The following is a 27,241-nucleotide window of genomic DNA, read 5'->3' as shown; positions in this document are numbered from 1 at the left end:
AATGTCTGAAAGTCATCTCAGTCTCAGATTTTGTGTACGTTTGGCATTTCCAAACCCGAAGTTATTTATTTAAATTACATGTATTTAAGCCACACTAATTTAAATCACATTTCTTCATTCAAATAACGTTTGCGCATTTAAATATTTATTTATTCCACATTTATCTATCTATGTATTTATTTTGTGTGTGTGCATATGTGTGTGTGTGTGTGTGTGTGTGTGTGCGTGCGTGTGTGTGAGTGTGCCACAGCAAAAGTTTGGAGGTCAGAGGACAACTTGAGGGATCTGCTCTCTCCTTCCGACATGGGTCCTGGGGATGGAACTCAGGTCGCAGGCTTGGTGCCTTTACATCTTGCCATCCCTTACCTTAGGATTTTTAATAATACAGGGAAATGGGAGAATATGCTTCAAAGCAGAACGCTGGTGAAGCTGGGTTGCAGAGTGCCAGGCGGCGAGGGCCAAGCTTTGAGCGTTCAGCACCTCAGACAGCGACCCGGCCTCCGCCCCTCACTCGGCTGCAATCACAGAGCACAGAGGTCCTATCCAGACTCTCTTTACACACCCCTAATTGTCCGCGGGCTTACTACTCCGGGGCCCAGCCTTTGCTTGCAGCCCTTTCCTGTCACCCTAATTGCCCTCCATAATGCCCTTTTGTGTGGAAAGCCGGCAGGTCCCGTCCCCCGTCTCTGCACCCAGGCAGGTTCTGTGCATCTCCTGTGCCTGGCAGCAAAAAGAGCCAACCTGCTCCGCCCCAAGCCTTGCCTTGAGAACGGCTCTCAGGTATATCCCAGGCTAGCTTCAAATGCACCATGTAGCCGAGGCTGGCCTTGAACTTTTGATCCTCTGGTTTCCACCTTCCAGTTGCAGGATGACAGGTGTGTGCAAGTCCAGTGTTTGTCTGTTTCCCTTTTCTCCAGTGCTGGGGAACTGACTCCAGGGGTTCACACCAGCTAGGCAGGCGCTCTACTCCTAAGCGGCTTTCCCAGCCCCTTGGGTTCTCGTTAGCTGCTTCCCCCAGCTGCGGCTCCTGGAAATAGGATAACTATTCTAAGGAGGCTACAGACCTAGGCAGGTGGAGGGCGCCACCTGGAGGGTCGTCTCTGCTTGGGGGTTCCCTAAGGGCGCCATCTCTGCTGGAGGTCCCCTCTGCGTGGGGATGGGTCCTCTTTGCCTGGGGGTCCACTCTGGGGTCCCTTTCTGCCGGGGGGGGGCGGTCTTCTCTGCATGGGGGTTTCCTCTCTAGAGGAGGGGGTCCCCTCTGCCTGGGACGTCCTCTCTTGGGGGGGATCCCTCTCTGCCTGGAGATTTCTCTGCTGGGGGGTCTGGTCCTCTCTGCCTGGAGATTTCTCTGCTGGGGGGTCTGGTCCTCTCTGCCTGGGGGTCTCCTCTCTAGAGGAGGGGGTCCCCTCTGCCTGGGATGTCCTCTCTTGGGGGAGGGTCCCTCTCTGCCTGGAGATTTCTCTGCCTGGGGTCTGGTCCTCTCTGCATGGGGGTTTCCTCTCTAGAGGAGGGGGTCCCCTCTGCCTGGAGATTTCTCTGCTGGGGGGTCTGGTCCTCTCTACCTGGAGAGGCCCACTTTGGGGTTCCTATCTGCCGGGGGGAGTTCTCTGCTTGGGGTGGGGTGTCCCCTCTGCCCGGAGGTCTTCTGTCCGGGGGTTTCCTTTCTGAGGGCCTGTCTGCCGGGGGTTCTCCCTGGGGGAGTCCTCTCTGGCACCTGATTCGAGGCTCTCCAAGCGCTGCCTTTGTCAGCCGCGCTCTGACGCGGACTTTGCCATCTCCGGCATCAGAAGCTTCTGGAGGTGAGGCTTCCCGGCTCCCCGCGGCTCACCCTGGGTCTGCGTAGGTGCCCGGTTTCTGCTCCAGGGCGTGGGGGCCCTGCCCCTTGCCCCGATGACTGACAGGCGGCGGCTGCACGGACCCGGACGCACCTCTGCGGCAAGCGCGGGGGGCCTCGGCGCCCGACGTCACGGGGCGCGGCGTGCGTGGGTGCGGTCATGACGTCATGCCCGCGGAGCCCCGCGCCGGCGCCGTGACGTCACGCCCTGGAGCTGCGGGCCGGGCCGGGCGGCGGCATGGCGGAGAGCGAAGCGGAGACCCCGGGCACCCCGGGCGAGTTCGAGAGCAAGTACTTCGAGTTCCATGGCGTGCGGCTGCCGCCCTTCTGCCGCGGGAAGATGGAGGACATCGCCGATTTCCCGGTGCGGCCCAGCGACGTGTGGATCGTCACCTACCCTAAGTCTGGTAAGTCGGGAACCCTGCGCCGTGCCCGGCGCCGCGCCGGCGCGGCTGTGTGACCTTGGGCAGGTCGCTCAACCTCTCTGTGCCCCGGTCCTGTCCGGTTCCCCGTGTGGTGCCGGCAGCGGGGGCGGCGGGCGCTCCTCCAGCATGGACTCTGTGGGGGATGGGACTGGCCTCTGCACCCCTGTATCCTTGTTTACGAGCTGCCTCTGTCACCAGGCGGGACCAGGGCACACGGGTCCCCAGCAACCATGCACGGTAGAGCTTTTAGGCAGAGGCTCAGAGAGGGGAGGAGGCTTGTCCAAGGTCACACAGCTGGGTTGGGATCTGAGCCACCCAGCCATCCAGGCCTGGTGCGGAGACAGCCGGGTGATGCCTTTTCTGGGGTCTGTAGGAGGAGCTCAGCTGGCTCTCCGGTTCGTTTGCTGTGCCTGGAGAGCGTCCTTGTGACTGCTGTCCTGCAGGTTCAGGGTAGTTGAGAAGGTGGCTGGCCATCACCCTGCTGTATCTGAGCGGGCGGTTCCAGGAGAAAATGTAAGCAGTGTGTCACCCAGGGTGGAGTCCCAGCCCCTGGGGCAGCTGCCCAGCATCCTCCCAGAGTGATGGATGCTCTTAGAGCAGGGGTCGGGGTGCAAGGGCCCTGGGGCCAAGTCCAGGTGCAGGCACTGACCCACCACCGGGCATACAGCCTGCTGGGCTGTCTTGGGAGAGGCATGGCAGGAAACAGGCAGGGCTGGCTGAGCCTGGAACCGCCTCACAGCCCTCATCCCAGCCCTAAGTCCCTGCTGGGTCTTGGCTAGGATCTGCTTTCAGAGAACTCTGTGAAAGTCATCATACTGGGCGCTCCACAGCTGGTTTGGGGGCTGTATCTGGTGTTGTCTCTTGGGCCAGTGCCTGGGATGAATCCAGGGCCCTGCGGCCTTATGCTCAGTCAGTGCATGCCTGCCATTCAGCTGTGCTCCCAGCCTCTGGGCTGTACTTACGCGGGACTCATGGGTGTACTGTCCCGCCACAAAGTATATGAATGTGCACATGGGTAAAGAAAGATGCCAGTTCCCCTCTGGACTCTGGGAATTGTGGGAGACTTGATCCTTGGAGCCCCTAGGACCTGGGGGTGTGGCTGGGATTGTGGGTTGTGGCGTAGCTGCTGGCGGAGAGGGGACAGAGGCATGAGTTACTGGAAGGGGCTCAGGGAGTGGCCAGGCTGGAGGCCCAGCTGTGAACCTGGGGAGCTGGTGGGTGTTAGATAAACCCAGTTCTGGGGCCTGGTGGGATCTGGGGAGCTTCCTGGACACTGCAGAGAGAAGTCAGATGGGGAACGTGTGTGTGCGCGCGCGCGTCTGTCTGTCTGTCTGTCTGTCTGTCTCTGTCTGCCTGTGTGAATATTTTGAGACAAGGTCTATCTGTGTACTCCAGGCTGGCCTTGAATTTTCATTCTTCTGCTTAAGCCTTCCTGGTGCTGGGATTGTTGGGGTGCACTATCACTGAAGTCACCCCACAGGTGCTATTTTTTGTTGTTGTTGTTGTTTGAGACAGGGTATCAGGTAGCACAGGCTGACCTTGAACTTGTTATGTAGCTGAGGCTAGCCTTGAACTCCGGATCCTCCTGTGTCAGCCTCTCAAGTGCTGGGGTTCCTGGAGTCCTCCACCACCACCGCTGGCTGGATGCTGGTTTTCCGGGTAATGGACTCACCTCTTGTGTGGAACATGCACCGAGTGCGAGAGAAGCGCAGCCTAGAGCTGGGGGAAAGCATCAACTCCTTCCCCAGCCATGAGACCCTAATGGGGGCTCAGGGACTCAGTTTGTGTGCTCCCCACCACATCCTGCGGACCTGCCTCCCTGAAACTGACAGTCCTATGGCCTGGTGGCTCTTGGTGTGTCTATCCCTTTGCCCATGTCCACTCCCTGTCCCTCCCTCCTCAAGGCCACCATGTTAGAGCACAGGTGAGCTAGCTAGGGATAGCCAGGATCCAACACCAGGGCTCTGGGCAGCTGGCCAACTCTAGGCTCCTAAACTTCTTTCTCCCTGTATGTTTTTAGTGGGGCGGGGTGGGGGCCCTCACAGCACAGCCGGAGACGGCGGCTCTGGTGGTCACCTGTGTGGCTGGTTCCAGGCTGAGGTGAGTGCCCCAGGCTCAAGCCTTTCTGAGTCCTCACCCACTTTTTCTCTTTGCTCTTCTCTTTAGAAGTCAGGTGACCAGCCCTGGGTCCCTGTGGGGTCAGTGCCTTGGCACCAACACTGCTGCTGTGGGTGCCAATGCCATGCCCAGAGTGTTTTGTGAGTGATGACATTGGGGTCACCCACCACACCACCCAGAGAGGAGCCACTGTCAAGGGTGAGCCTGGCTGTCCCCAGCCCTTCTGACACTTCCTGGACTCAGTGACTTCCAGGACTGGGAGTTTGGTCCTGACAATGGGGCTAGGGTCCTGGAGAGTGACCTTCCATTAATCAGTTAAGGGAGTGACCTCAGTTGGGACAGAGTAGGAAGCAGAACTAGAGAAAGGCTGCCTCTGTGGCCGTCTGCCCAGCCTACGGGGCCCTTGGAGAGACAGGGTGGATGTATCGCAGGCCCCTTGCCTCTGGGAGAGAGGTGGGAGTCACTGCCAGCTCTTCCCTGTGCTTGGGGACTATTGCTAGTGTCCTTTAACCTGTGCCTGCCTAAGGGAAGAGCGGGCTCTGGGCTGAGGCCGGGTGCCTTCATGCATCAAGGAGCTATCCACCTCAGTGTCAGGAGCCCCCAGTCACTGAAGGGGCAGAGTCTGCCAGGGAAGGCAGGTGGTGAGGACCTAGACTTGATCTTAGTTTGGGGACGGCTCCCAGTCTAAGCTGGACTTGCAGCCAGCTCATGTGTCTGCGGAGTGCCCAAGGGGTATAGACGGGCCATTCTGCTCCCATCTCCTCCTGGCTTTGGGATGAACAGCCGGCCTGGGGAGGCCATCACAGTGGTAGAAATGTAGAGAGCAGCCAGAAGTCTGTGTTGACCACAGTGGGTCACGTGGTTCGGTTAGAGCGACAGCAGGATTGTTATGGCCGAGCTGCACCCAGGCATCCTCTGTGCCTTCGTGAGGTCCCAGGTGGCCCCAATTGTCCTTCGCTCTTCCTTCAGGAGCACCTACCCGATGTTTTCTGGTGCGTGCTCTTTCGGGGGTGCATGCTGCACCCCATGGGGTCCTGCACTCTACTAACGGCTGCAGGGTGGCATCTGCCACCTCCTGGGCAGCAGAGGTGTCCTCCACCTGAGTGAGTACCCACCCACTCAGAGAGTTGCAGGCCCAGGAGATGGGCATCGCGAGGAAACTGAGACCCAGAGGAGTGGTTTGTGTCTTTCCTCTGCTCCTAGAGTCTCTGGAGGACCAGGCCAGGCATCCTCGTGTGCTTTCTCTTGTTGTGATAAAACTCTGAGCAAAGTAACTTGGGGGAGGAAAGGGTTTATTTGGCTTACAGTTTCAGGTCCCAATCTATCATTGAGGGAAGTCAGGACAGGAATCCGAGACAGGAACACTGCTTGTTGGCTCACTTTCGCTCATGCTATTTATCTAGTTTTCTACACAGCCCAGGACCAATTGTCTAGGGAATGATGCTGCCCACAGTAGTCAGGGTGGGGCCCCATATCAAGATCACCCTTCACAGACATGCCCACAGGCCAGTGTGAGCTGGACAGTCTTTGATTGAGACCTCCTCAGCCTATAGGCTGTGTTGAGTTAACAAGTAGGGACGGGGCTCCAGGTTTTGGGGGTTTCTGTAGTGTGGCAAGGTGGAGGGGGGCCCAGTACAGTACAGCCACGTGGTGTTGTCTCAACAGGAAAAGCAAGTCACACTTGATGACTGGAGATGCTACTTCCTTTTGGTGTTCAGTGGGGTTCTGGCCGTTGGGTTTGGGACCATGTCCTGTCTCCCAGGCCAAGGGGGAGCTGAGCTTCCACATCACAGGTGGGGTGTGTCCCAGGGCTTCCTGTTCCCATCTCACCTTGGTCCAATTACCAGTTGAGACAAGGAGGACCTCAGCAGCCAGCAGGGTGGGGGCTCCGTGAGGCAGAAGGAACACAACGCAGACAGAGCTCTCCTTGTTCTAGAAACTTCTCTAAACTGATCAGGAGTGATGGACAGTCCAGAGTCCATGTGGACAGTAGACAGTCTGGAAGATCAGGCTTGATTGGTTGAAGATGAAGAGGTCACTTCCCACTGCAGAGCCCTGGGAATCGGTGACGCGGTCACCCCATGGGGTTTCTTGGGGTCGCTGACTCCAAAAGGCTGTGGATGTGGGCATCAGGCCTAGGCCTTGTTAGCAGTGAGGGTCAGGTGAGGTTCTCAGCCTCATCTGTCCTAGACAGGATGCCTGTCCCCTCCCCGAAGCCCCACACCAGAGGTTGGAGGAACATGGACACCAAGGAACTGACCTGTGTGATAGTAGAGACCCATGGGGACTAGAAATGACTGATCCTCGCTAGGGAAATAGATAGGCTGGGCGACGTGTGTTCTGTCAGATTGCCTGTCTGTGTCTGCCCACCCGTCCTTTGTGTGTGCGTGCGTGCATGCGTGCATGTGTGCGTCTGTGTCTGTTTCCTCTCCCCCCACATCTCACGGGTGCACACACACCTGGGCCCCACCCCTTAGCTGCTTTCGAGTCCCACTCCCACCTCGGAGGATCCTGGCTCAAGTAGTGAGGCATCCTGTAGGATGACAGAGACACACAAACACTTAAGTGCAGGAAGAAGACGCTGAGTAGTGTCCTAAGTGTCCCCTCCCATGCCTTGATGGCCTCTGTCCTCAGTGTGTCCTCCATGCCTTCTCAGAAAAAGCTGCATGGAGGAGGGATTGGCAGAAGTACTTTGGGCCCCAGGAAGTCTTGGGAGGGAAAGTCTAAGAGTTGGGGTGGTGAAGTGTTGGGCCGCGAGGTCCAGCTGAGGACATGGCCATGAAGCAGAAGAAAAGTTTTATGAAACGAAAGCCAAAGAGTAGGAAGATAGGTGCAGGACCTTCCATGCATTTCGACCTAGGACTCGGAGCAGAGTGTCCCGTCAGCCACCACAGGGCATTGAGGCTTTGCCGCCCAGGCGTTGGCCGTGTCAGTGAAGTGAGCTGCGGATGGTGGCATCGGTCCACCAACACACAGAGCCTATGGAGAGTCTGGCCGTGTTCCCAGCTGACAGCTGTTCTCCCTGCAGACTGTGTCTGTTGGGGTGCGGCAGGCTGGGAGCTCAGGGGCTCCCCCCCTCCAGGCAGCATGGGAGGCCCCGTCTCCTTTTGTGTATTTCAAAGTGTCCCAGTGTGACGGTGGCCACCCGCAGCAGCATCAAGTCCTGATGTCTTCCCTGCTCTCAAGTACTTGCAGAGGTTTGGCTGCAGCCCCTGGTCCTGCTCTTTCCCAGCTCTGATGTGGCCTTAACTGCCACTCTGGGGACCCACGGGGAGACCGGCACCTCTATACCCTGCTCCTGAGGCCCAGGGTTGGTAGTTAGGAGACCCACACAGACTGTCATCCAGGAGCTAGCCCATCCTATTAGCCTGTTGCTGGGTGCCATGTGACGTGAAGCTACGCATGGTGTCCTCATGCATGGCTGTCCTGGCTCGGGGGTGCCCACGATCTGCATACTCATGATTACTCAGCCACTGAACAGCCCTGACCCGAGCAGGTCATTTACTGGCCCTTCCTGTGTCTTCTGTAGAAGGGAGGTTTTATTTTCTTTATTATTTTTTTTAACGTAATAGCTTTACGTATTTGTAGAGAATTCCCTACATGTGTAAAATGTATTTTGATCATATCCATCTGGTTTCCCCCTCCTTTATCCCCGGGGCCCCTCAATACCTCCCCTTCCTGACTTCATGACTTAAAAAAAAAACCCACTGAGTCTCATTAGTGCTGCCCATGTGCCTCTGAGTGGCTGGCAGGTAAATAGCTACTTTTGGCTCTCATGGGTGGTGTTCCTGGCGTGAACACACAGTGGAGGTAAGGGTGGACTTGTGGATGGAGGTGGTTTTGAAATACAGCTCAGGTCCGTTTGGGCTGAAGTCGCGATGGGGCACATTAAAAATAGACCATAAAGAATGACCCAAGAGAGACTCATTTCAGGGCCTTTCTGGGAAGCTAGCTGAGCCTGAGTGGACAGTGCTCACCAGGAGGGACAGACAGGCTGGCCTCACCAGGGTCTGTGGCCTTGGCACTTTCTGGCCTTTCATTTGTAAGTGTGTGTGTGTGTGCGTGTGTGTGTGTGTGTGTGTGTGTGTGTGTGTGTGTGTGTGTGTGTGTGAGAGAGAGAGAGAGAGAGAGAGACCTTCCTACTCCAGCTATGGCCTAGGGCCCTCCCTGTGTGACTGCAAAGCTTCTGTGTTACTTCATGCTGGCCACTTCCTCCTCCCTGGTGGATTTGCTCCCCGGTGCCGCCACCGCCCCCGCCCCCCGTCCATCCTGCCTCATCAGCACGTAAACTGTGGCAGGGCCTTGGAGGATGGATGGACCACTGGAACAAATTGGCTTTCTGGCTCCAGCTAAGATCTGGATGTGGTGTGTGGCTCCTGGGCTGTTGGCACAGCAGGAATAGCATGGAGGACAGGGCAGCTGGTGACAGGCCTTTGTTGATGGGTGGCATGGGTGACATTTGAACAGACACGTAGAGGAAGGAGGCATGGAGAAAGGGTTCTTACAGAGGAGCCACCTCCGCGGCTGGCCTGGTGCGATGTGTGCATTATCCACAGCCCTGGCTTCCTGGGGGTGGGGCTGCATGAGGCTACCCAGGGGAAGGCCAGAAAGCCCAATAGGAAGGGACAGTGTGTTCAGCTATGTGTCCCTCTCTTCTTTGAGTTCATGGGAGGTTGGCCTAGATTTCTGGACAGTACCTGCTCCCAGTGCCCTGGGAAGGTACAGAGGCTGGACAACTGCAGACATGTCTGCCTGCCTCTTTTGGCTCCTGGCGGACTGTTGATTGGCTGGCCCTGGAGCCCAGCAGAGCCCAGGCAGCGCCCAGGCAGTGCCCAGGCAGCATGTCGCATGTATCTTATGCACAGGGATTGGGGTGCAGTGGGTAGCGCCAGGCTCAGCATGGTGGGAGCGCAGCGAGGGTACAGATGGCAGCATGTGCTGTGAGTGATCCTGGGGCTTCTGAGAAGGCAGGGTTTGCGGGAGGAGGTACTGGACCTGGATGAGAGGCTGAGTTCGTGAGGAGGGAACAGGGAGAGGGAAGGCGAAGGCTGGACTCTGGTGCCCAGGCCTTGTTGTGAACCATGGGACGTTGTGGAAGTGACTGAGGTTGGAGACAATGGGCCTGGGTCCGGGTCTGAGGGAAGGGATGGTCCCCAGATTCAGCAGGGGACCCATCCGTGTCATGCTGCTCTGGGAAGATGGGGGTTTACTCTCAGATCCTTAGCCCCATGGGCCACTGTCCCCTGATGGGTTCCTCTCTGCATTGCGTGACTCATGTGTGGGCTCAGGTCTGGCCTTGGCCTTGGCCATCTCCTGCTGTCTTAGGGAGCAGGCTGCACACAGAGCAGGCTGCTGCAGGCAGAGGTGGTTTCTGTCTCTGTGTGAACCCAGCTTCCACACCCCCCACCCATGAGGTGCAGTGAAATATGAGATGCTGGTCTCCTTTGTGTCTCTGAGTGAGTGACCACCTCACGTGGTCCCTGGTCTCTCTTCTCGCCGCAGCTCATTTTGCAAAGGAACAACCAGAGTCACACCATGGTGCCGTTGGTCCTGGGTCCTCCCCACATTGGATATTGCATGTTCATCCTTCTTTGCCACTGTGTCCCACAGTGTAAATATCAGTGTGTTTTCAGGACTTGTGTGTTTCATGAATGTCAAATCCAGGAATGATCTAGCATATGCCTATTGGCTTGTTTCCCTCCATGTGTTCCAGGAGCATGGGTGGCATGTGTGCTTAGTTTAGTGGACACTGGGCAGATGAAGGAATCAGTTGGCAGCTCAGGTCATACCTGTCCCCTCTGAGCTTAGTCACTCATGAATCCAATGGAGAGTTCAGCCCCTGGAAGCCTCAGTTGAGAGTGGTCCCCACCATGGTCTGTGAGTGGCAGCTACATCCTGCTTGCTTTCCCAGCTGTCCCGCCCCAATGAATGCTGAGGAAAGCTGCAGGCTGGGCACTAGCAGCTGTGGTAGGCTGAGGCCTCACGCTCAGTCCGGGGCTCTCTTGGTCTCTCTCCAGGGTTCCTCTTGCTCGCTGAGCCCTGTGTCCGCTTCTCAGGCAGCAGGAGTTTCGTTGGCTGTGAGGGTGGCCCAGTGGCTCCTCTGAGCACCCTTCCCTACCTCTCCACCCAGGTACCAGCTTGCTGCAGGAGGTGGTCTACCTGGTGAGCCAGGGCGCCGACCCTGATGAGATTGGCCTGATGAATATTGATGAGCAGTTGCCAGTGCTGGAGTATCCACAGCCGGGTCTGGACATCATCAAGGTACCTGTGGGACCCCTTCCTCCACAGTTACACCTGCCCAGTGACAGTGGCTCCTCAGGGGAGCTCATGGGTGCTCATGGGAACAACTGAGGGCCTCCAGGAAGTTCTAGCTAGCCAGGAAGAGAAATTGACGGTTCTGAGTCCTTAATTCAGCCTGAGTCCTTAAGGACCCTGGGACCTGTCAAGTACAGGTGACTGATGTCAGTTTCAGGGAGTCTGCGAGGCAGGGAGGAAATGTTTGGTCATGAACTGAGGGACTACCAGTGGGAAAGAAGGCCTCAGCCCCCTCCCTCATCTGTCAAGGGAGCTGGGATGGACATGTTTGAATAAAATCTTTGGTATCAAAAATGAAATTAAGCCGGGCGGTGGTGGCGCACACCTTTAATCCCAGCACTCGGGAGGCAGAGCCAGGCGGATCTCTGTGAGTTCGAGGCCAGCCTGGACTACCAAGTGAGTCCCAGGAAAGGCGCAAAGCTACACAGAGAAACCCTGTCTCGAAAAACAAAAAAACAAACAAACAAACAAAAAAATAAAATTAGCTAGGTGTGGTGGCTTCTACCTATTGCCCCAGAACTGGGGTGGCTGAGACAGGAGGATTACATGAGTTTGAGGCCAGTCTGGCCTGTATGATGAGATCCTGTCTGTATCTGGACCTTTCTTTCCATTCCATCCCCTGCTGCCTCTGTAGTTCAGGCCTTGCGGGACCCGCCTCTCCTATTTGCTTTTCTGCTCCATGAGCATTCGGGGACTGTATCTCTGAGAGGTTCGACCACATGTCACGGCAGCAGATCCCTCCTGCTCTTGGTGAGCTTGTTTCTGACTGGACCTGGCACCCGGAGGTCGCCCTCCTGTCTGTAGTTTGTGCCGGGTCACGTTGGCTCCTCCACAGGAAACACTGGGAGTGCCCACTGTCTCTGCTCCAAGCTCCTCACATGCTGGTGCTGCTCCTGGTACAGTAGTGAGCTGACGGTTCCCACCTCAGGGCAGGAAGTCGTGATGGTTACAGAGCTGGGGACAGTGGATCAGGAGGCAACAGCCGTCCGAGGAATTTCCAGAAGGAAGAGAGGAGCCGAGGGCTGAATGGACATCAAGATTCGTGGTCCAAGGGGAAGTGGACAGGATGAGAGCCTCTGAGCAGAGGGTGGAGGGAAAGCTGCTGTCCATGGTCCCCCCAGGCTGCTGTGAGATCAGAATGGAGGGTAGCTGGAAGCTTTAAAATTAGACACCCCCACGTTCTCACAGGCACTATTTTATGCCCGTGTTTTGGGTTTCTGCTGCCCCACAGACCCTTCCTCATTCTCAGCCACTCAAACCAAATCCCTATGTCTATCAGGGATCGACCCTTCATTACAACGCCTGGGATCCAGCCATCTGTGAGTCATGTCCAGACGGCTCAAGTGGGTAGCTGGTTAGAGCAGGTACTGAGTACTGCTTGGTCAGGATCCTTCCAGACCAGATCCTTCCAGAGTGGTTAGAAAGTCCCTGGGAGGGAAGGAGTGTGTGTGTGTGTGTGTGTGTGTGTGTGTGTGTGTGTGTGTGTGTGTGCGCGCATGTCCACACACACATGCGAATATCACGGTCATATCTCTCTCTGCAGGAACTGACGTCTCCCAGGCTCATCAAGAGCCACCTCCCCTACCGCTTCCTGCCCTCTGACCTCCACAATGGGGACTCCAAGGTAACCTATCCCCATCTCCCATCCCCCGCTTCCTCATTAAGAATCCTAGGCTTCGACACCACTGCAGGTACCTCTCCCCCTGGCCCCAGGGACCATCTTGGATCATGACTGTAGTCCTTCCTCCGTGCTTACCAGGGAGTGAGGGGTGTTCTCTCACATTGGAGGATGGTGCTTCCTGTTCTTGTCTCTGTCCTCAGCCCTGAAGTTCCCAGGCCACCAGCCCTCACCAGGGCGTCTGTTTCCTACTGATTACAGTTGTGCCCTGATAAAGCAGTACAGTAAGACAGTCACATGCTTGTCCCGCATACTCAGCCCATGGGCCAGAGCAGCACATCCGTGCTGGGAACGAGCAAGGGGACCCCTGGCCAGGAGGAGAGGGAGTGACCCCACCATTCTACCCTCAGGTCATCTACATGGCTCGCAACCCCAAGGACCTGGTTGTGTCTTACTATCAGTTCCACCGCTCGCTGCGGACCATGAGCTACCGAGGCACCTTCCAGGAGTTCTGTCGGCGGTTCATGAACGACAAATGTAAGTGCCCGTGGGTGTGAGCTCTAACCTCCTCGCACATACCAGCCGGTGCCGGGGGTTCCTGGAAGGCGCGGCGTGTAATGGCACCTCACCTGCACCCGTGCAGATGAGGCTTATGTTGTTACCACGTGGCGGAGGTGGCGAGGCTGGGGAGCCGTGGATCTCAGCGGTGGTGCGCAGCAGTGCAGATTCTGAGACTTCCGAGTCCTGCCGCCCCCCACCCCCACCACCGTGAGGGTTCTCCAGATACTCCTCACCTGTCCTTCCTGCCTGGGTTCTTAATGAGGTGAGAATGAAAGCTGTGAACTCAGAGGCCCAGATCTCCATGCTGTGAATGGTAGATACCAATGTGAAGGCTGCTACTGGGTGTGAATCATCACGTGGGCTGGACTTCAGAGGCCCGGCAGGGACAGGGAACAGCACACTTAGGGAGCAGGGTGTGCTGGGCTGAATGCTGTGTATACTTCCTATTGGCTCCTTCCCGACCCGGGAGGAGCAAGGGCCTGGCCACCTCACCCCACTGGTCTTCTAGGAAGTCAGGGACCACAGTAGGAAGCAGCTCCATCTCTCATCTCTGTCTTTCTTCAACCCGCAGGCCACCTGTCTCTTTGGAGCCATTGTCCCAGTTCCTCTTCGGCTGTGTTCCCACTTCCCCCTGTCACCCCCACATCTCTGTGGGTCTTGTGACTGGCAAGGGACTGTGTGGTGTGCACCCAGTCATAGGAAATGGCTTAGATCATCACGCTTTCATTAGTCTGCACTGAGACTGTCCTAGCCCTGGGTCTCAAAACGCACTGACCACTCTGTGGGGCTCATCCGGGGGTCCTGCAGGGAGGCTGTGAGGCATGATGGGAAAAGAGGGTGTACCGGTGAAACCTCCAGTGCAGCAGACCTCGGGCAGCCTCCAGGAGCTTCCTGCTCAGGCAATGGTGCACACAAGGTGCCGGAGAATGAGCTGAGCTGCAGCAGGCACACTGGGCTGCCTGCAGTTGGAAACCCACAGGGGCCAGAGGTCCTCAGCGATCCGTTTCCTCCTGTTAAACATGGTTTCAGCTGTGCCCTGTGCCCAGCGCTGGGTCACATGCGTGGTGGGAAATGGCAGCACCTGTTCCCCAGGGTCCCTGGGTCTGCCGCAGGTCCCACCCAGCTTCTTTCCCTGTGCACTATTGGGGTGCCCCTTGCAGTCTTCCAGGTGTGCCCCCTTCTGCTCACGGCATTATACCTTTTTTTCATAGCCGCCCATTCTTGCCTCACAGGTATGTGGGAACAGCACCGTAGTGACAGCAGGGGTCTGTCACATTCAGCCTGGTGTACTCTCAGCCAGAGCTGTGAAAATCTGCCCTGACGTGGGTTTCCCTGTTCACAGTGCAAAGCCTCAGAGGTCAAGGCCATGCGCTCTGGCCTGCATCCTTCTCAAAGCGTGTGCCTTGGGTGCTCAAGTACCTTCCTGTGCTCTTAGCCACGCAGTGACCACAACATGGTCCCTTTCCTCCCTGCCCAAGGCTCAAAAGAAAGTGGCAGCTAAGAGAAGGATCATTAAAAAAAAAACCAAAAAACCATTATTTCATAGCCTGGATGGTGGCACAAGGTTGTAATCCCAGCTGCTTGGGGACTAAGGCAGGAAGCATGCAGGCTCAAGGCCTGCCTGGGCTACAGAGCGAATTCAAGGGTAGCCTGGTCAACTTAATGAGACCTTGTCTCAAAACGAAAGGTAGGAAGAAGGCTGGAGATGCAGGCATGCTTGCCTAGCATGTCAGGCCCTGGGTTTGGTGCCCCCAGTACTGGACAGGGCAGAGGACGGAGCAGGGTCGCAGGCACTGTGAGAACGATCTGCATGAGAATGGTGGTGGTCTGAGACTCCAGGGCTGAGGTTAAGTGATGCCCAGGTCAAGTGACATGCTGTGTGGAACCTCTGGACAGGGTCCTGGATGGAGAGAGTATTGTGGCGCTCTATGGACAGTCTCCCTATGACACAAGTACATGGAGGAATCTGTGGACGGGGTCACCTGACAGATGCTGTGTTGGCAATGGTCTGTGGACAGACACTGCCCTGTGCAGTGTGAGGACTCCAAAGGCGCCATATTACTGGGTGGGGGCTGTGCTGTGCTATACTATCCTGCCGGCCCTGGGTAAGTGGCTTTATGGTCTCAGCAGAGTGAGGTACGAAGAGAAGCAGGGGGTCATGGCAGGGCCCTTTCTCTGGAGGCTCGGCTCCTACCAGCACGCATCTCTTTCCTCTGTGGCCCCAGGTACAGAGGCAACAGGGTGCTCTTGTTATCCCTGTTAGCAGTCAGCATGCCTCCCTCTGTTCATGGTCCTGGCTGGCCTTTCTTGTGCAGCATCTTTGTGACCCAATGGGGTCCAGGCCATCTAGGAGTCTTGTGCCTTCTCCGGCAGTGGGGGAGAATTCTCCCCTTTCTTTACTAGGCTACTTGCCTTCCTCCTACCCCAGGACTTCATCTGCCTGAACTCAGCTTCAGCTGAACACACGGATCCAGATCAGGGTCCAGGCCCCGTTGTGACCAGAGACTCAGTTCTGTGTAAAGTGAACACGTTTTCTAAGGGCCGTTTACAGAGGTCATCCAGGTGTGTCTGAGTAGGGTGGGCCTGTGCAGGTCCACTGTGCCCCAGCACGACTCCTTAACCGGGGAGCTTGCAGGTAGCCTGGAAGGTGGAGCCCCATGCCTGCCCCTGCATCTCATCCAGTTGGTCCCTTCCTGTTGCTCAGCAGGGTTAGGGTACCACTCCTGTATAGCGTCTCACTGAGTCCTGCTCTGGGACCCCTGTGGAAGCGTGGTACAAAGGCCCCCCCCAGGGCTGCGCAGCTCAGCCAGAGAGTGGGAGCACGTTGGAACTCGTCACTAGGAGTGCCGTGCTATCGTTTACAGACTGGGCTGAGCCCCCTTTCACACTTGCCAAGGGCCCAGCCCAGACCTGGGGTTCTGACCAGGCAGGGCCATGCTGAGGCACATGTTGCCTATGTGATGGCGCAGGGCTCCCATCTGTCTTTTTAGATGGCAAGTTTCACTGAGAATGCCTGGAGTTGACCAGAAGTCATGGGGCAGGGCCTTGTTCTGGAACTGTCTTAGCGCTTCCCACACCCCAGCCTGCCCTACTTGTCTCTTCGCCCTGGCTTCCCTGACCATTGACACTAGTGTACACACCATGTCCTCATAGCCTCAGAACCCTTGTTGGGTCCTCAGGGCATCCATACGTGTGCTGGGTAGGGGTGAAGGAGTGTTGGCAGGAGCAGGAGGGGTGAGGACCTTTAATGGTTTCTTCCTTCTAGGAGACCCTGCAGTTTCCTTCACAGCAGCTGGGCAGGAGCAGGGTATCCTGTGGGGGGCAAGATCGCCAGCACAGTTCCCTCCCCATCTGTATGTGTATACCTCTTTCCCTGTTTCCACAGTGGGCTACGGCTCCTGGTTTGAGCACGTTCAGGAGTTCTGGGAACATCGCATGGATGCAAATGTGCTTTTCCTCAAGTATGAAGATATGCACAGGGTGAGTAGCTGGGGAGATGCCGTCCATCCGGGAGATGTGGTCCATCAGGGAGACGCTGTCCCTGGTTTTGGAGCTGTCCGTGGTGCTGGGTCTCTGTGCTTGCCGCTAGAACCAAGTGGAGGCATGGCCCGGTTATGCAAAGCCAGAAGGCCACAGAGGGTGGCATGGGAGGGATCTGCACAATTCCTTCCATGTCTTACCCTTATCATGCCCAGGGAGGCATGTGGGCCACAGAGGAGGCTTGGGCTCAAGTCCCTAATCCAGCACATGGCCTCTATTTGGACAGGTTGATTCCCAGGACAAGTTCCAGACTGGCTCACTGTGGTGTGATGTTGTGGAAAGCCAAGAAACAGGACCTTAGCAACAGGGGCAGGACCTCTGCCACTCTCTTGTGCTGTCTCAGTACCATCACCTTGGTGACGGTGTGAGGCAGTGTGCTGGCAAAGCTGAGTCCCTCTGCCTTCTGCGTCAGCTTTTAGGATGCTTGTGACCATGCATATTAGTCTGGGGTGCTCCAGGAAGGAGGTTAGCATTGGCTGGTGTGGATTCAAAGCCTTGTTCTGTACAGACTCTGATAAGTGTGGTTGTAGAGGTGGGGGACGCTCAATAGGTGAATTTATCAAGTGTCATGATAGATGTGTCATCTCCTGGGATCTCCACTGCCATGGGTGGGTGTAGTGATGTTTCTCTCGCTGTCTCTGTCTCTGTCTCTGTTCTCTCTGGCTTTGGAGACAGTTTCTCCGGGTAGCCCTGGCTCTTCTGGAACTCATTCTGTAGACCAGGCTGTCCTTGAACTCAGAGATCCGCCTGGCTCTGCCTCCCGAGTGCTGGGATTAAAGGCGTGTGGTTTCTTTCTTAAAACTGGCCAAGAGCAAACCTGGCCTTCCCTCCCAGTATCTCACTGTTATCTTCCCCTCCCTGCAGACCCTTCCCCTCTTGCCCCACCGCTCCCATGCTGTGCTGTCATGGTCCCCAGTGATTCCCCTTCTTTGCTACAGTAAGTGATGGTTGTTGGGTTCCCGTCACCTAGCCCTTCTAATGACATGACCCCTCCCTTCCTTCTCTGACTGCCAAGTTGCCACCCTCATCTCTCCTCACCCCCTTCTCTCAGATTTATTGTGTGTGTGTGTGTGTGTGTGTGTGTGTGTGTGTGTGTGTCTTAGCCTGAATGTATGTATGTGCACCATGTGCACGCCGGTGCCCAAAGTGGTCAGAAGAAGGTATTGGGTCTCCTGGAGCTGGAGTTAGGAGCGGCTGTGAGGCACCATGTGTGTGCTGGAAACAACCAAGTGCTTTTCATGGCCGAGCCGTCTGCCCAGCTGTGTGCCCTTCTCCTGGCTGCAGATGACCACACACCACAGGCCTCGGTCCTGGCTGTGTCGGCCATCTTTTCTTCTCTTCGCTGCCCTGCAGTCTCAGTGATGCCAGGTTAGGAGCACTGCGGCCACCATGCACAGAGCTGTCTTGTGGATGCCCCAAGACACGTGTCCGTGTGGTCGTCCAAGGGAGACTGAAGACTCGGGGCACCCAAGCCAGCCTCTGACCCTGACCCTGAAGGCCTCAGCAGTTCCTGTCTTAGTTCATGACAGGCCGCTCTGCCTTGCTCAGGTGGAATTCATTCTCTCTCTCTCTCTCTCTCTCTCTCTCTCTCTCTCTCTCTCTCTCTCTCTCTCTCCCCGAGACAGGGTTCCTCTGTGTAGTTTTGGTGCCTGTCCTAGATCTCGCTCTGTAGCCCAGGCTGGCCTCAAACTCACAGAGATCCGCCTGGCTCTGCCTCCCAAGTGTTGGGATTAAAGGCGTGCGCCGCTACTACCCAGCCAGGTGGAATTATCTTATTTGTCACACTGTGTGTCTGTGTCCCAAGTCCCATCAGCTCTGTCCTTAAGTCCTCACACTTCCCCAACCATTTGTGCCCAGGTCTGTCTGTCTTTCTGTCCCTGCCTGCATCTTTCCAGCCTGTTAATGAGGCGTAATCCCAGACTTGACTCCTGGCTCCCTCCCCAGCCTCGCCATCAAGTCCTCATCATAGCAGCTGGTGCTAAAATGAATTATCACTTATCTTTCACAGCCCATGTGGCTGTGGGTGATCGCCAAGACCTATGCAGTGGTTCCCTGGTCCCTGGATACATTGTTCCCCCGACCACCGCCACCACCTTGTTATTGCTTGAACTGGCCCCTCCAGCGTCTATTTCAGGCTGGTGCATTTGCTCTGTCCGTCTAGAGTGTTCTTCAGAGATCTGTGTAGGTTGCCTTCTCATAGCTTTCTCATCTGCTCACAGGCCGCCTTGTCAGTGGCTGCCCTACCCCTCCTTTGTATGTGTGTTCGTGTGTTCAGATCAACAGCATGTGTCAGGCTCCCAGCCATTGCTTTCCGAGTTATAGAGGGACCTGCAGGGTAGAGACACCTACCCCACCTTTCCACAAGAAGACTGAGAGGACCACAAGGCACCGAGAGTCCAAAGCCTGTGCAGGCCTCTTGCTGGAGCAGGGGAAGCCGCTTCTTCACAGTGCAGTCCCTAAGGGTGCACAGGTCTGGGCCACAGGGAGCCAGGCCCAGGTGTCCTCTGAACCAGGTGGACCAGGGCCAAGCCGTGCTGCCCGCTGTGTCAGGGGAATGTGATGGTTAGTGGGAGGGGCTGGAACAGAGGTCAGACAGACTGGAGGTGGTGGTAGACAGGGAGACAGCCCTGTGTGGGCTTGAACATGGCTTTGGAAATCTGATCGGGGAATGTGCTGAGGACTCTGGGTGGAGGGGAGGAGCTTATGAAGGGGTCCCTGGTGATGACGGCTCCTGAGCATGGGGAGTTGTGGCGGTGTGGTGTCCACCACCTCCTAGTACCCCGTCCTGGATGTCCCTTCTGAGTGACCCGAGGCTGGGCTTGTGCATTTAGGGCTCATGAGTACCAGAAAACCTGCTGCAGCAGAGGTAGAGAGAAGCTTGTGCCGTGGAGCCTGTCCTCACAGAGGGTGCCCACCACTTGGTGGGACCCAGCTGTCGTGCTGGGGAAACTCAGGGGGCACAGTGGGCACCAGGCAGACAGCCTCACTAACTGCTGGTGGCTGAGACTCTCATGGTAGTGACCCCACAGCCATGGGAAGATTCCAGGTAGCCTGGAGGCCCAGGTGTGCAGAGAATCCCAGGAGGATGAGGGGATTTTAGCTCGCACTTTCAGAGGATTCTGTCCATGGTCTGTTCGTTGATTCTGACCCTGTGGTGGGGTGGAGACATGCTGCAGGAGCCGATTACCTCATGGAGGTCCGGAAGCCAAGAGGGGCCAGAGTTTGGGGATTCCTCTCAAAGGTTGGCCCCCTGGTGATTACTTCCCCCAGCTAGGCCAGGCCTCCTAAGGTTTCTATTGCTTTCTAAAACAGTTTCACGAGCTTGGGACTAAGCTCCAGCACCTGGGCCTGTGGGGTATCTTTTAATCAAACACATGGCTATTGTCTGCTTTTTAAAAGTCATTTTTATTGTTTATTATGGATATGTGTGTGTTTGTGCACATGAGTGCAGGTGTTCATGGAGGCCAGAAGAGGGCGCATCAAATCCCCCGAAGCTGGGGTTATAGGTACTTGTGAGCTACCTGATGTGGAGACTGGGACTTGAACTGCAGTCCTCTGGAAAAGCAGTATGTGTGCTTACTGGCTGAGCATCTCTCCAGCCCCTGCTCCTACCTTTTAGATTCCATCAGCATCACCCCGAGGACAAAGCTTGTAACAGGAACTCCCTGAGGGGATACCCTCAACCATATCCAGCCACTGAAGTCAGTTGCTTTAGTGTCTAATCGGCATTGTTGATTTTTCCAGAAACCTCGCCTGTAGTTAGGGATGTCTTTGATGGAGATTAGGAACCTGAAATTACTTTTGTTTGTTTGTTGTTTGTTTTTGAGACAAGTTTCCTCTATATAACAGCCCTGGCTGTCCTGGAACTTGCTCTGTAGACCAGGCTGACCTCGAACTCACAGAGATCCACCTGCCTCTGCCTCCCAAGTGCTGGGATTGAAGGCGAGCACCACCACCACCCAGCTTTCATTTAAATTTTTTATTTGATGCCTATGGGTGTTTTGACTGCATCTATGTCTGTGTCCCACGAGCATGTAGTACCCACAGGCACCAAAAGAGTGTATCAGATTCCCTGGGACTGGAGTTAGGCAGTTGTGAGCCATCATGTGGGTGCTGGGGATTGAACCTGGGTCCTCTGGAAGAGCAGCAAGCTGAACTTTAACTACTGAACCATCCCTCCAGCCCGTAAGATTACGTTTTTAGGAACTCACGTTCTCGTCTTAGTTTCTGTAGGAAACTAGCCATGAGTGAGGATCTGCATTTCCAGATTGTGGAGTAGGCAGGCGCTCTCTTGTCTTGGTCTTAGAGGCAGAGCTGGGTGTTCTCCATGGCCCCACTTTCTCTCTCTCTCTCTCTCTCTGTGTGTGTGTGTGTGTGTGTGTGTGTGTGTGTGTGTGTGTGTGTGTGTGTGTGTGTGTGTATACACTTGTGAGTATGTGTTTTATGTGTGTGAGTGGAGGTGTGTGCATTGCACTGTTGCACTGTGATTTTGGAGGACAGATGACAACCTTGGGTTCTTACTGCTTTCCACCTTTTGCTTGAGACAGGGTTTCTTGTTCTCTGTGGCGCATGCCAGGCTGGCTTGCCCATGAGCTTGCAGGGATTCTCCTGTGTGGGGTGCCCATGTCTGTGTAGGAGCACTGGCATTGCAGATGCGTGCTATTCCTGCATCCAGCTTTAATCAGATCTGGGCTCTGACCTCAGGTCCTTACACTTGTACAGAGAATGCTTCCCTCTCTGGGCTACCTCCCCCACCTCGCCCTTACCGCTTCAGCTGCCTCACTGCTGCCAGTCCTGTCTTGTGGCTTGTGCCCAGGTGCTCCAAGTAAGATCCCCTCTCTTCCTCCTCACAGTCACCCTGAGGGGTAATCTCTCACTAATGAGGGTCCCGATAATGACAGATGGCTGGCCAGCACTCTAGTCCCTGGTTATGGGTGGAAAGTGCAGCTCAGATGAGTGAGGTATGCAGCTAAGTTGGGCCTGGTAATCATCCAGCAGTCTCCTTTAACATGTGGCCAGATGCAGAAGCCTCCCACCTTCCAAGGAGGGTGCTGTATGGATGCCGAGCTGCCTGGAACAAAACAGTCCTACAGAGCACCTCTGCCATGTATCTTATTTCCTGCAGCCCTTTCCTTGGGTGGTTTCTTCTGAGGGCCAGTTCTACCCATTAAATGCCAGGGTTAGTAGAAGTGGGTTCTTCTTTCCTTTGTGCTTGCTCTGACACCTGTTGTTCACATAACCCACTGTGCTAGTCCTGTGCATGGGACCTTGGGGTTCTGTGTCCTTGAGAGACGAAGAAGAGAGGAGTGGGAACACCAGGATCAAGGCTGCGAGGTGGGTGGGTGCTGCGGGAATCCACGGAGGAGTGGACACATCCACCACAGCCTGTTAAAAACATTAGTTAAGCAGTGTGTGCCACAACCTTGCACAGCTTTAGGGATTGACCTAACTGGGGTGATGGGGAGTGAAGAAATGACAGACACACATACAGAAAATCTGGGCTTGGGTGGGACATGCACTCCGATGGAGATGCACTAGCAGCAGCTGAGAACCTCATTGGGTTTATTGCTGAACAAGGCGGCAGGCTTAGCTCATCTTGGTAGGGGTCTCTGTAGGGATGCCGTCTCAGGACATAAACATCGAGAAGGAGCGGGGAGGAAGATGTACATATGTCAGCATCCACATAAGGACCAGGGGAACACTTTGCTGTTCCCATGGGTCTGAGGCATTGGGGTCCTTGACATGTCTGTGCTCATGTTAACAATCAGAATTTCTTCCCATACCAGTGTCTAACTGGGACCTCCTGAGGCTTCAGGTGCTAATTTCCTTCTGGAGAGGAAACAGCCTCCAGCATTTTCCTGATGTTTGGTCAAGGCAGTTGCCAGCAGGCTTTCAGGGATTTGGGAGTGATGGTTGAGGGATCCCACTGGGAATAGGAGGCGCCTCAGCGTTTCTTAGGGAGAACATGGCGGCTGTAGGGAACGGTGGTGTGCCTGCTCCAGATGTATTCTGCCTTCTGTTGTCGGCATTGTGGGGCCTATAAATGGCCCTTTGTCCAGTAAGGAATGTAATAGGACTTACTTTCCTCAGTCCACCTTCCCGTAGATGAGGTGGGTAGGGCATAGGCCACCGGGGCACTTGTGGGTGCAGAGGACTCCAGAAGCTAGGTGGCAGCTAAATCTTGCCAGTGATGGATATTCTTTGCTGTTGCTGTCTGTAAATGAGCCACAGCTCTCAAGTCCTTTGTATCCCCACACCTCCCTCCTCTTCCCAGAGCCATGGGTTCAAATCCAAGACTTGCAGGTTTTGAGATGCTGAGTACCCCTGTCAGCATCACCTCCTGGCTGATTACCGGACTGGTCGTCTTGAGTGCTGAGGGAGGAAGCCATGAGTACAGTTCCCAGCTCAACCCTGTGCCCTGGGTGCTGCCTCTGATGGCCTGCTCCGCTGTCTGCCCTTGTCTTCCAGGACCTGGTGACCATGGTGGAGCAGCTGGCCAGATTCCTGGGTGTGTCCTGTGACAAGGCCCAGCTGGAGTCCTTGATCGAGCATTGCCACCAGCTGGTGGACCAGTGTTGCAACGCGGAGGCCCTGCCCGTGGGCCGGGGTACGTGTCCCCTCCCCCCTCCCCGCTCAGGTAGTCCCTGTCCACCTAGGACTCTCTGGACTAATTTCCTGCTGGGCGGCAGCACTTGCTGGCCAGTGCCTGTTGAGGGCACGGTGCTTCAGGAGCAGGGCATGCCCTGTCCGCTTGCACACGTGGTGTTACAGTTCAAGGGGGGCAGCAGCTACTGGGGCTGGCTTAGGCTCCGAGCAAGGTGTGCTCATGTAGAGCATTCTCACTGGCTCCAGTCAGTTGCCCACAGAGCAGACCCAAGGCAGGGTGGTGGTGCCACGTGTTTTGCAATACAGGGCAGACCACTGACTTAGCAGCCTTCTTTTTGGTGGCTCTGAGTGGTGAGCTGTGGTGGACAGGAAGATGGATCCCATGCGAGGAGATGTCCTTTTCCCTCTCTGACCCAGAGGATACTGGCCAAGGGAGGGGCTTCTGGGTTTCAAGAGGCACAGATAACAAATGAGCCAGCCTAAGGGCAGCCAAGCGGGAGTAGTCAGAGTCAGGGCACTGTGGAGGTGGCCCAGATGGAGGTGGGACACATAGGTAGCAGGAGGCAGTTGGTGGGCAGGAACACTTTGGGGACAGTATTCCAGAGAGGACTCCTCCCAGGGCCACTGAGTCAGTTCCTCAGCTCTTCAGGGCATGTGTGAGCTGCTGCTCATGGGGCAGCTCAGGTACTGAAGTTGCAGGATGTCTCAGAGCGGTGGCCATGTTCCATAAATCCTCTCTGGGTAAGTATGGTCTAGGCTTGAGGCCAGCTGCCAGCAGTGTGAACTGGAAACTTTTAGAGGGTGAGGAGCTGTGAGGGAAGATCTTAGAACTTTGGGTGGTGGCCAAGGTGGGGAGAGAAGCTGGGCTCTGATTGTAGCCTGGCTGCCTCCAGGAATGTGTCTTTCGTCAGCCGTGGAGCAGCAATAACTTCTAAGGCTTTTCTCTACATCCCAGCTGCTAGGGGCCAAAGGCAGTTGCTAAGGGTAAAGTGCACAGGACCTTAGTTAGGCTGGAGAAGGCCTAACTAAAACTCTGCCCCTCCGGAGAGCAGCTCACCCACCGCATCATCCCTTGTCCCGTGTTTCCTGCCTGCATCTTCACAGGCACTTATTATTTCGAGTTTATTTGCCATTCTTCCGTTTTGCTTTCATCATATTTTGTTAACCCTGTCTGTGACCCGCCTCCTCAGCCCCCCCTTTGGTTTGCGTGTGGTGTATGTGTGGTCCGTGTGGAGGGCGCCGGGTCACGTGCCCTCCGCCGCCACCGCGCGCCCACACACTCCTTCAGAGGCGTTTGCACTGTCACTGTTGGCCTTGGTTTTGCTTTATTTCAGTTCTGTGGTTTTGTTTTCTTTTAGCACATTGCCTCTTTACTCAGAAGATCGCCTTGAGGTGGCGAGGATGCAGGGGCTCGGGGAGCCGACTGCATTGCATAAATTTGGTTCATGTCACAGCATAAATTGTCTTGATTCCAAATCCTAAACCAGGTGGGTGACTCCTCTCTGACAAGCTCTCAGCTGGGAAAAAAAAAAAAAAAGATCGTGAAAAACTATATTTATAGTGTGGTTGGTCTAGAAGCTTCTAATTTGGTCCCTTTGGTATCATTAGAGGGTGGTAAGAACAATTTTTTATTTTACTTTTCCAACACTGACAGATGATGCCTCATTACCAAAGAGAAAGTCCTGATGTGTCAGGAGTTTTAGCCCAGCTGTGGCGGGGCTGTGGCTGCAGATCTGAAGTCCTGCTGGGGCAGATGCTGAGGTTAAGACCCGAGCAAGGCTATTGTTGGAGATGACCAGCGTTCTGACTTCAGAACTGCCCCTTCCCCGCAAATCCCACTTGTTTAAAAGCACAAAGCCAACACACAAACCTCACTGCTCCTGTGGATGGGAGGTTTGGAGTACAAACTCCTAATCCCATCCTCCCCCCGCACCCTCCACCCTGCTGTCGGGCTGGTTCTGACCAGACAGGGACAGCAGCTGGGGCTGTGGGGAGACTCACATGGACTTGAGGTATGGAATTCCTGTGTGTCACGGGCTTTGTGTCCAGCCTGGAAAGTGGAGCTTATGCCATGGATGTTTCATTCATTTTAAGCCTTCCCCAACAATTTTTGAGCTTAGGCTTCTAGAAAACTCCACCCTTGATGGCTTCAGGAGAGCTTCCTACTGGCCCTTGGGATGATTTATTTATTTGTTTATTTATTTTTACCTTTTCAAATTCTCCAGAGGCAACCGTTGTGCCAACAGCAGTTGGTGCTGTGAACCTGTGAGTCAAGGACTCCTTAGAGCACTGCCCTCAGCCCACAGTGCTTCCTCTCTGGCAGGTTTATGGCCGGAGCATCTGCTGTGGTAGGTTCCGGGAGCTAACCTGGAGCAAGAGGTGGAGTCCCTCTTGGTCACAGGTGTGGGTCTGTGTGATGGCTGGTGCGTAGTTGACAGAAGGTGACCGTAGGAAAGCTTCCCTCCAGACTCAGGGAAATCCCACGGCAAACAGGACTCATGCGGTCTAGCTCGGCTGGCCCCTCCCACCCAGCAGGCCAAGTTTAGAGGGGTCTAGGCACAGATCCGGAAATTTCCGGATCCATTCCCAAGGCTTCCTTTTGTCCGGAAACTGGTGGCTACAGCCAGCTCTGCTCTGGTCTGTGTTGCAGGAAGAGTCGGGCTATGGAAAGACATCTTCACCGTCTCCATGAATGAGAAGTTTGACCTAGTGTATAAACAGAAGATGGGGAAGTGTGACCTCACGTTTGACTTTTATTTATAATATCAGAAACCGCGAACTTGCATGCTCACGGTCCCCAGACGCTCTACTAGCTAAAAAAAAAAAAAAAGTCCTGTTTGCGTTCATTTATTCCTTGCTGGACACACTCTGGAAGCTGCGTGGAAACAGCAGGGGACGAGCCCAGTGGAGAGAGCAAGGAGTGTGATGATGCTGTCCACAGCAGCCGCCTGGCCTGTAGCACTTGGGTCTCCACGTGGTGGCCATGCCACACGCACAGGCAGCGAGACTGTCTGCCCTGTACCCCATGTTATTCACTGTATTTTATAGCGCTTTTCACCGGAAATCTAAATAAATCTCTGTCAACCAAATGCAAGTCCATTTCCGTGGGAGAGCAGGAGCAAGCTGTGCCAGGATGGTAGGAAGCTCTCAGGGTTCACTGTAATTTTTGTAGTCTTTTTTTCTAGGCACAGCCATCCCACCTTGTTCTGAGATCAGAGGATGGGTTGGGATCACATGGGTTGGGGGGACGGGGAGCTGGATAGGTAGGTCTAGCCTGTGGTCTAGCCAGTCTTCCAGAACCATTATGACACCAAGCCAGGGCCTGTCCCAGGCCATTTTTAGAAACACCTCCAGCACGCAGCTCTCTGAGCCTAGAACAGAAGAGCCCAAGGAAAGTTCCTGGAGGGAAGCTGGCCCGAGGGTGCAGATGGCATCTGAAGGCATTGATGGTGTATCAAGAGTCCCCGCATACGCCAGAATTGGTGTCTGCCACAGCCTTCTCTTTGTTCCCCAAGGCAGTGACTGACACACTCCTGCGGGCAAGAGATGTGACATCGCACGGTTTTAAAATCCCGAGTTGCTGTCACGTATGCCCCTGCTGTGCCAACCCTCTCACCTAAGGGACCTAGCCTGCAGGTTGAGTGCTCATAGGATTGGCAAGCCCGCCTATCTGAGTGGGCACCTCTATCCTCAGAGTGTCTGAGGGAACGATGTTACACACACACACACACACACACACACACACACACACACACACACATCCCTACCCCTACCCCTGCTGTCTTCTGGCTCAAATTTGGCCCAAGTGATGGCCAGATGAGAAGCGGACCGGCAGATTGCACCTGGAGACTCACTTGCTCTGGTCTTTACCAGGCTAGGAAGAGCTCAGCGTGGTGGTGGGAGGCTCTGGCTATGGAAGGGGCCCGCCGTGGGTGGTCTCTGAAGCAGGTCTGGTTGCAGCTGGCGTTACCTCTGTCCAGGGAGAAGCTTGTGTGGGCCGGGTGCATGACTCTGTGAGGTGGGCATGGCAGCGTCTTTCCTGTGTGTCTGGGAAGGAAGGCTGCTTTCTGTGAAATTTTGTTTCTATTTTTCTATTTTTAGTACTGTACGGATGTTCTGGAGCCACACATGGTACTCTGTGCTTGCTTGCATCTTTAATAAAAGACACCTCCCTGCCTGTGTGGTGTGTATGCTGGGTGGAGAAGGGCCCCTGTGCGTTCTCAT

At 55.4% G+C, this 27,241-nt stretch overlaps 1 protein-coding gene across 2 annotated transcripts; it reads left to right on the top strand.

Moving 5' to 3' along the window:
* Positions 1-2,005: 2,005 nt before the first annotated feature.
* Sult4a1 (sulfotransferase family 4A member 1) lies at positions 2,006-27,194 on the top strand. 2 transcript variants are annotated; one of them, XM_052748509.1, is made up of 7 exons: positions 2,006-2,241; positions 10,508-10,638; positions 12,236-12,316; positions 12,721-12,847; positions 16,257-16,351; positions 22,880-23,018; positions 24,376-24,491. In XM_052748509.1, exons 1-7 carry the CDS (start codon positions 2,073-2,075, stop codon positions 24,474-24,476), a joined length of 843 nt encoding a protein of 280 aa, XP_052604469.1. In that variant the 5' UTR covers positions 2,006-2,072; the 3' UTR covers positions 24,477-24,491. The 2 variants fall into 2 exon arrangements, with proteins under 2 accessions (XP_052604469.1, XP_052604468.1); XM_052748508.1 differs by lacking the exon at positions 24,376-24,491 and adding an exon at positions 25,668-27,194 and having other exon boundaries at positions 2,009-2,241.
* Positions 27,195-27,241: the final 47 nt, after the last annotated feature.

The sequence above is a fragment of the Peromyscus californicus genome, unplaced genomic scaffold (assembly GCF_007827085.1).
Source record: "Peromyscus californicus insignis strain IS unplaced genomic scaffold, ASM782708v3 Scaffold_20__1_contigs__length_68692818, whole genome shotgun sequence".
In the NCBI taxonomy this organism is placed as follows: Eukaryota; Metazoa; Chordata; class Mammalia; order Rodentia; family Cricetidae; genus Peromyscus; species Peromyscus californicus.
The sequence above is the reverse complement of the archived record's forward strand: the minus strand, read 5'-3'. Positions and strand labels throughout refer to the sequence as shown.

What these genes read in the sequence shown, in the direction of transcription:
- Sult4a1 (XM_052748508.1), top strand. Translation starts at nt 2,073, where the DNA reads ATGGCGGAGAGCGAAGCGGAGACCCCGGGCACCCCGGGCGAGTTCGAG. An exon ending in TCCACAATGGGGACTCCAAG is followed by an intron (nt 12,317 to 12,720) that starts GTAACCTATCCC and finishes TTCTACCCTCAG; the next exon opens with GTCATCTACATGGCTCGCAA. An exon ending in GGCCCTGCCCGTGGGCCGGG is followed by an intron (nt 23,019 to 25,667) that starts GTACGTGTCCCC and finishes TCTGTGTTGCAG; the next exon opens with GAAGAGTCGGGCTATGGAAA.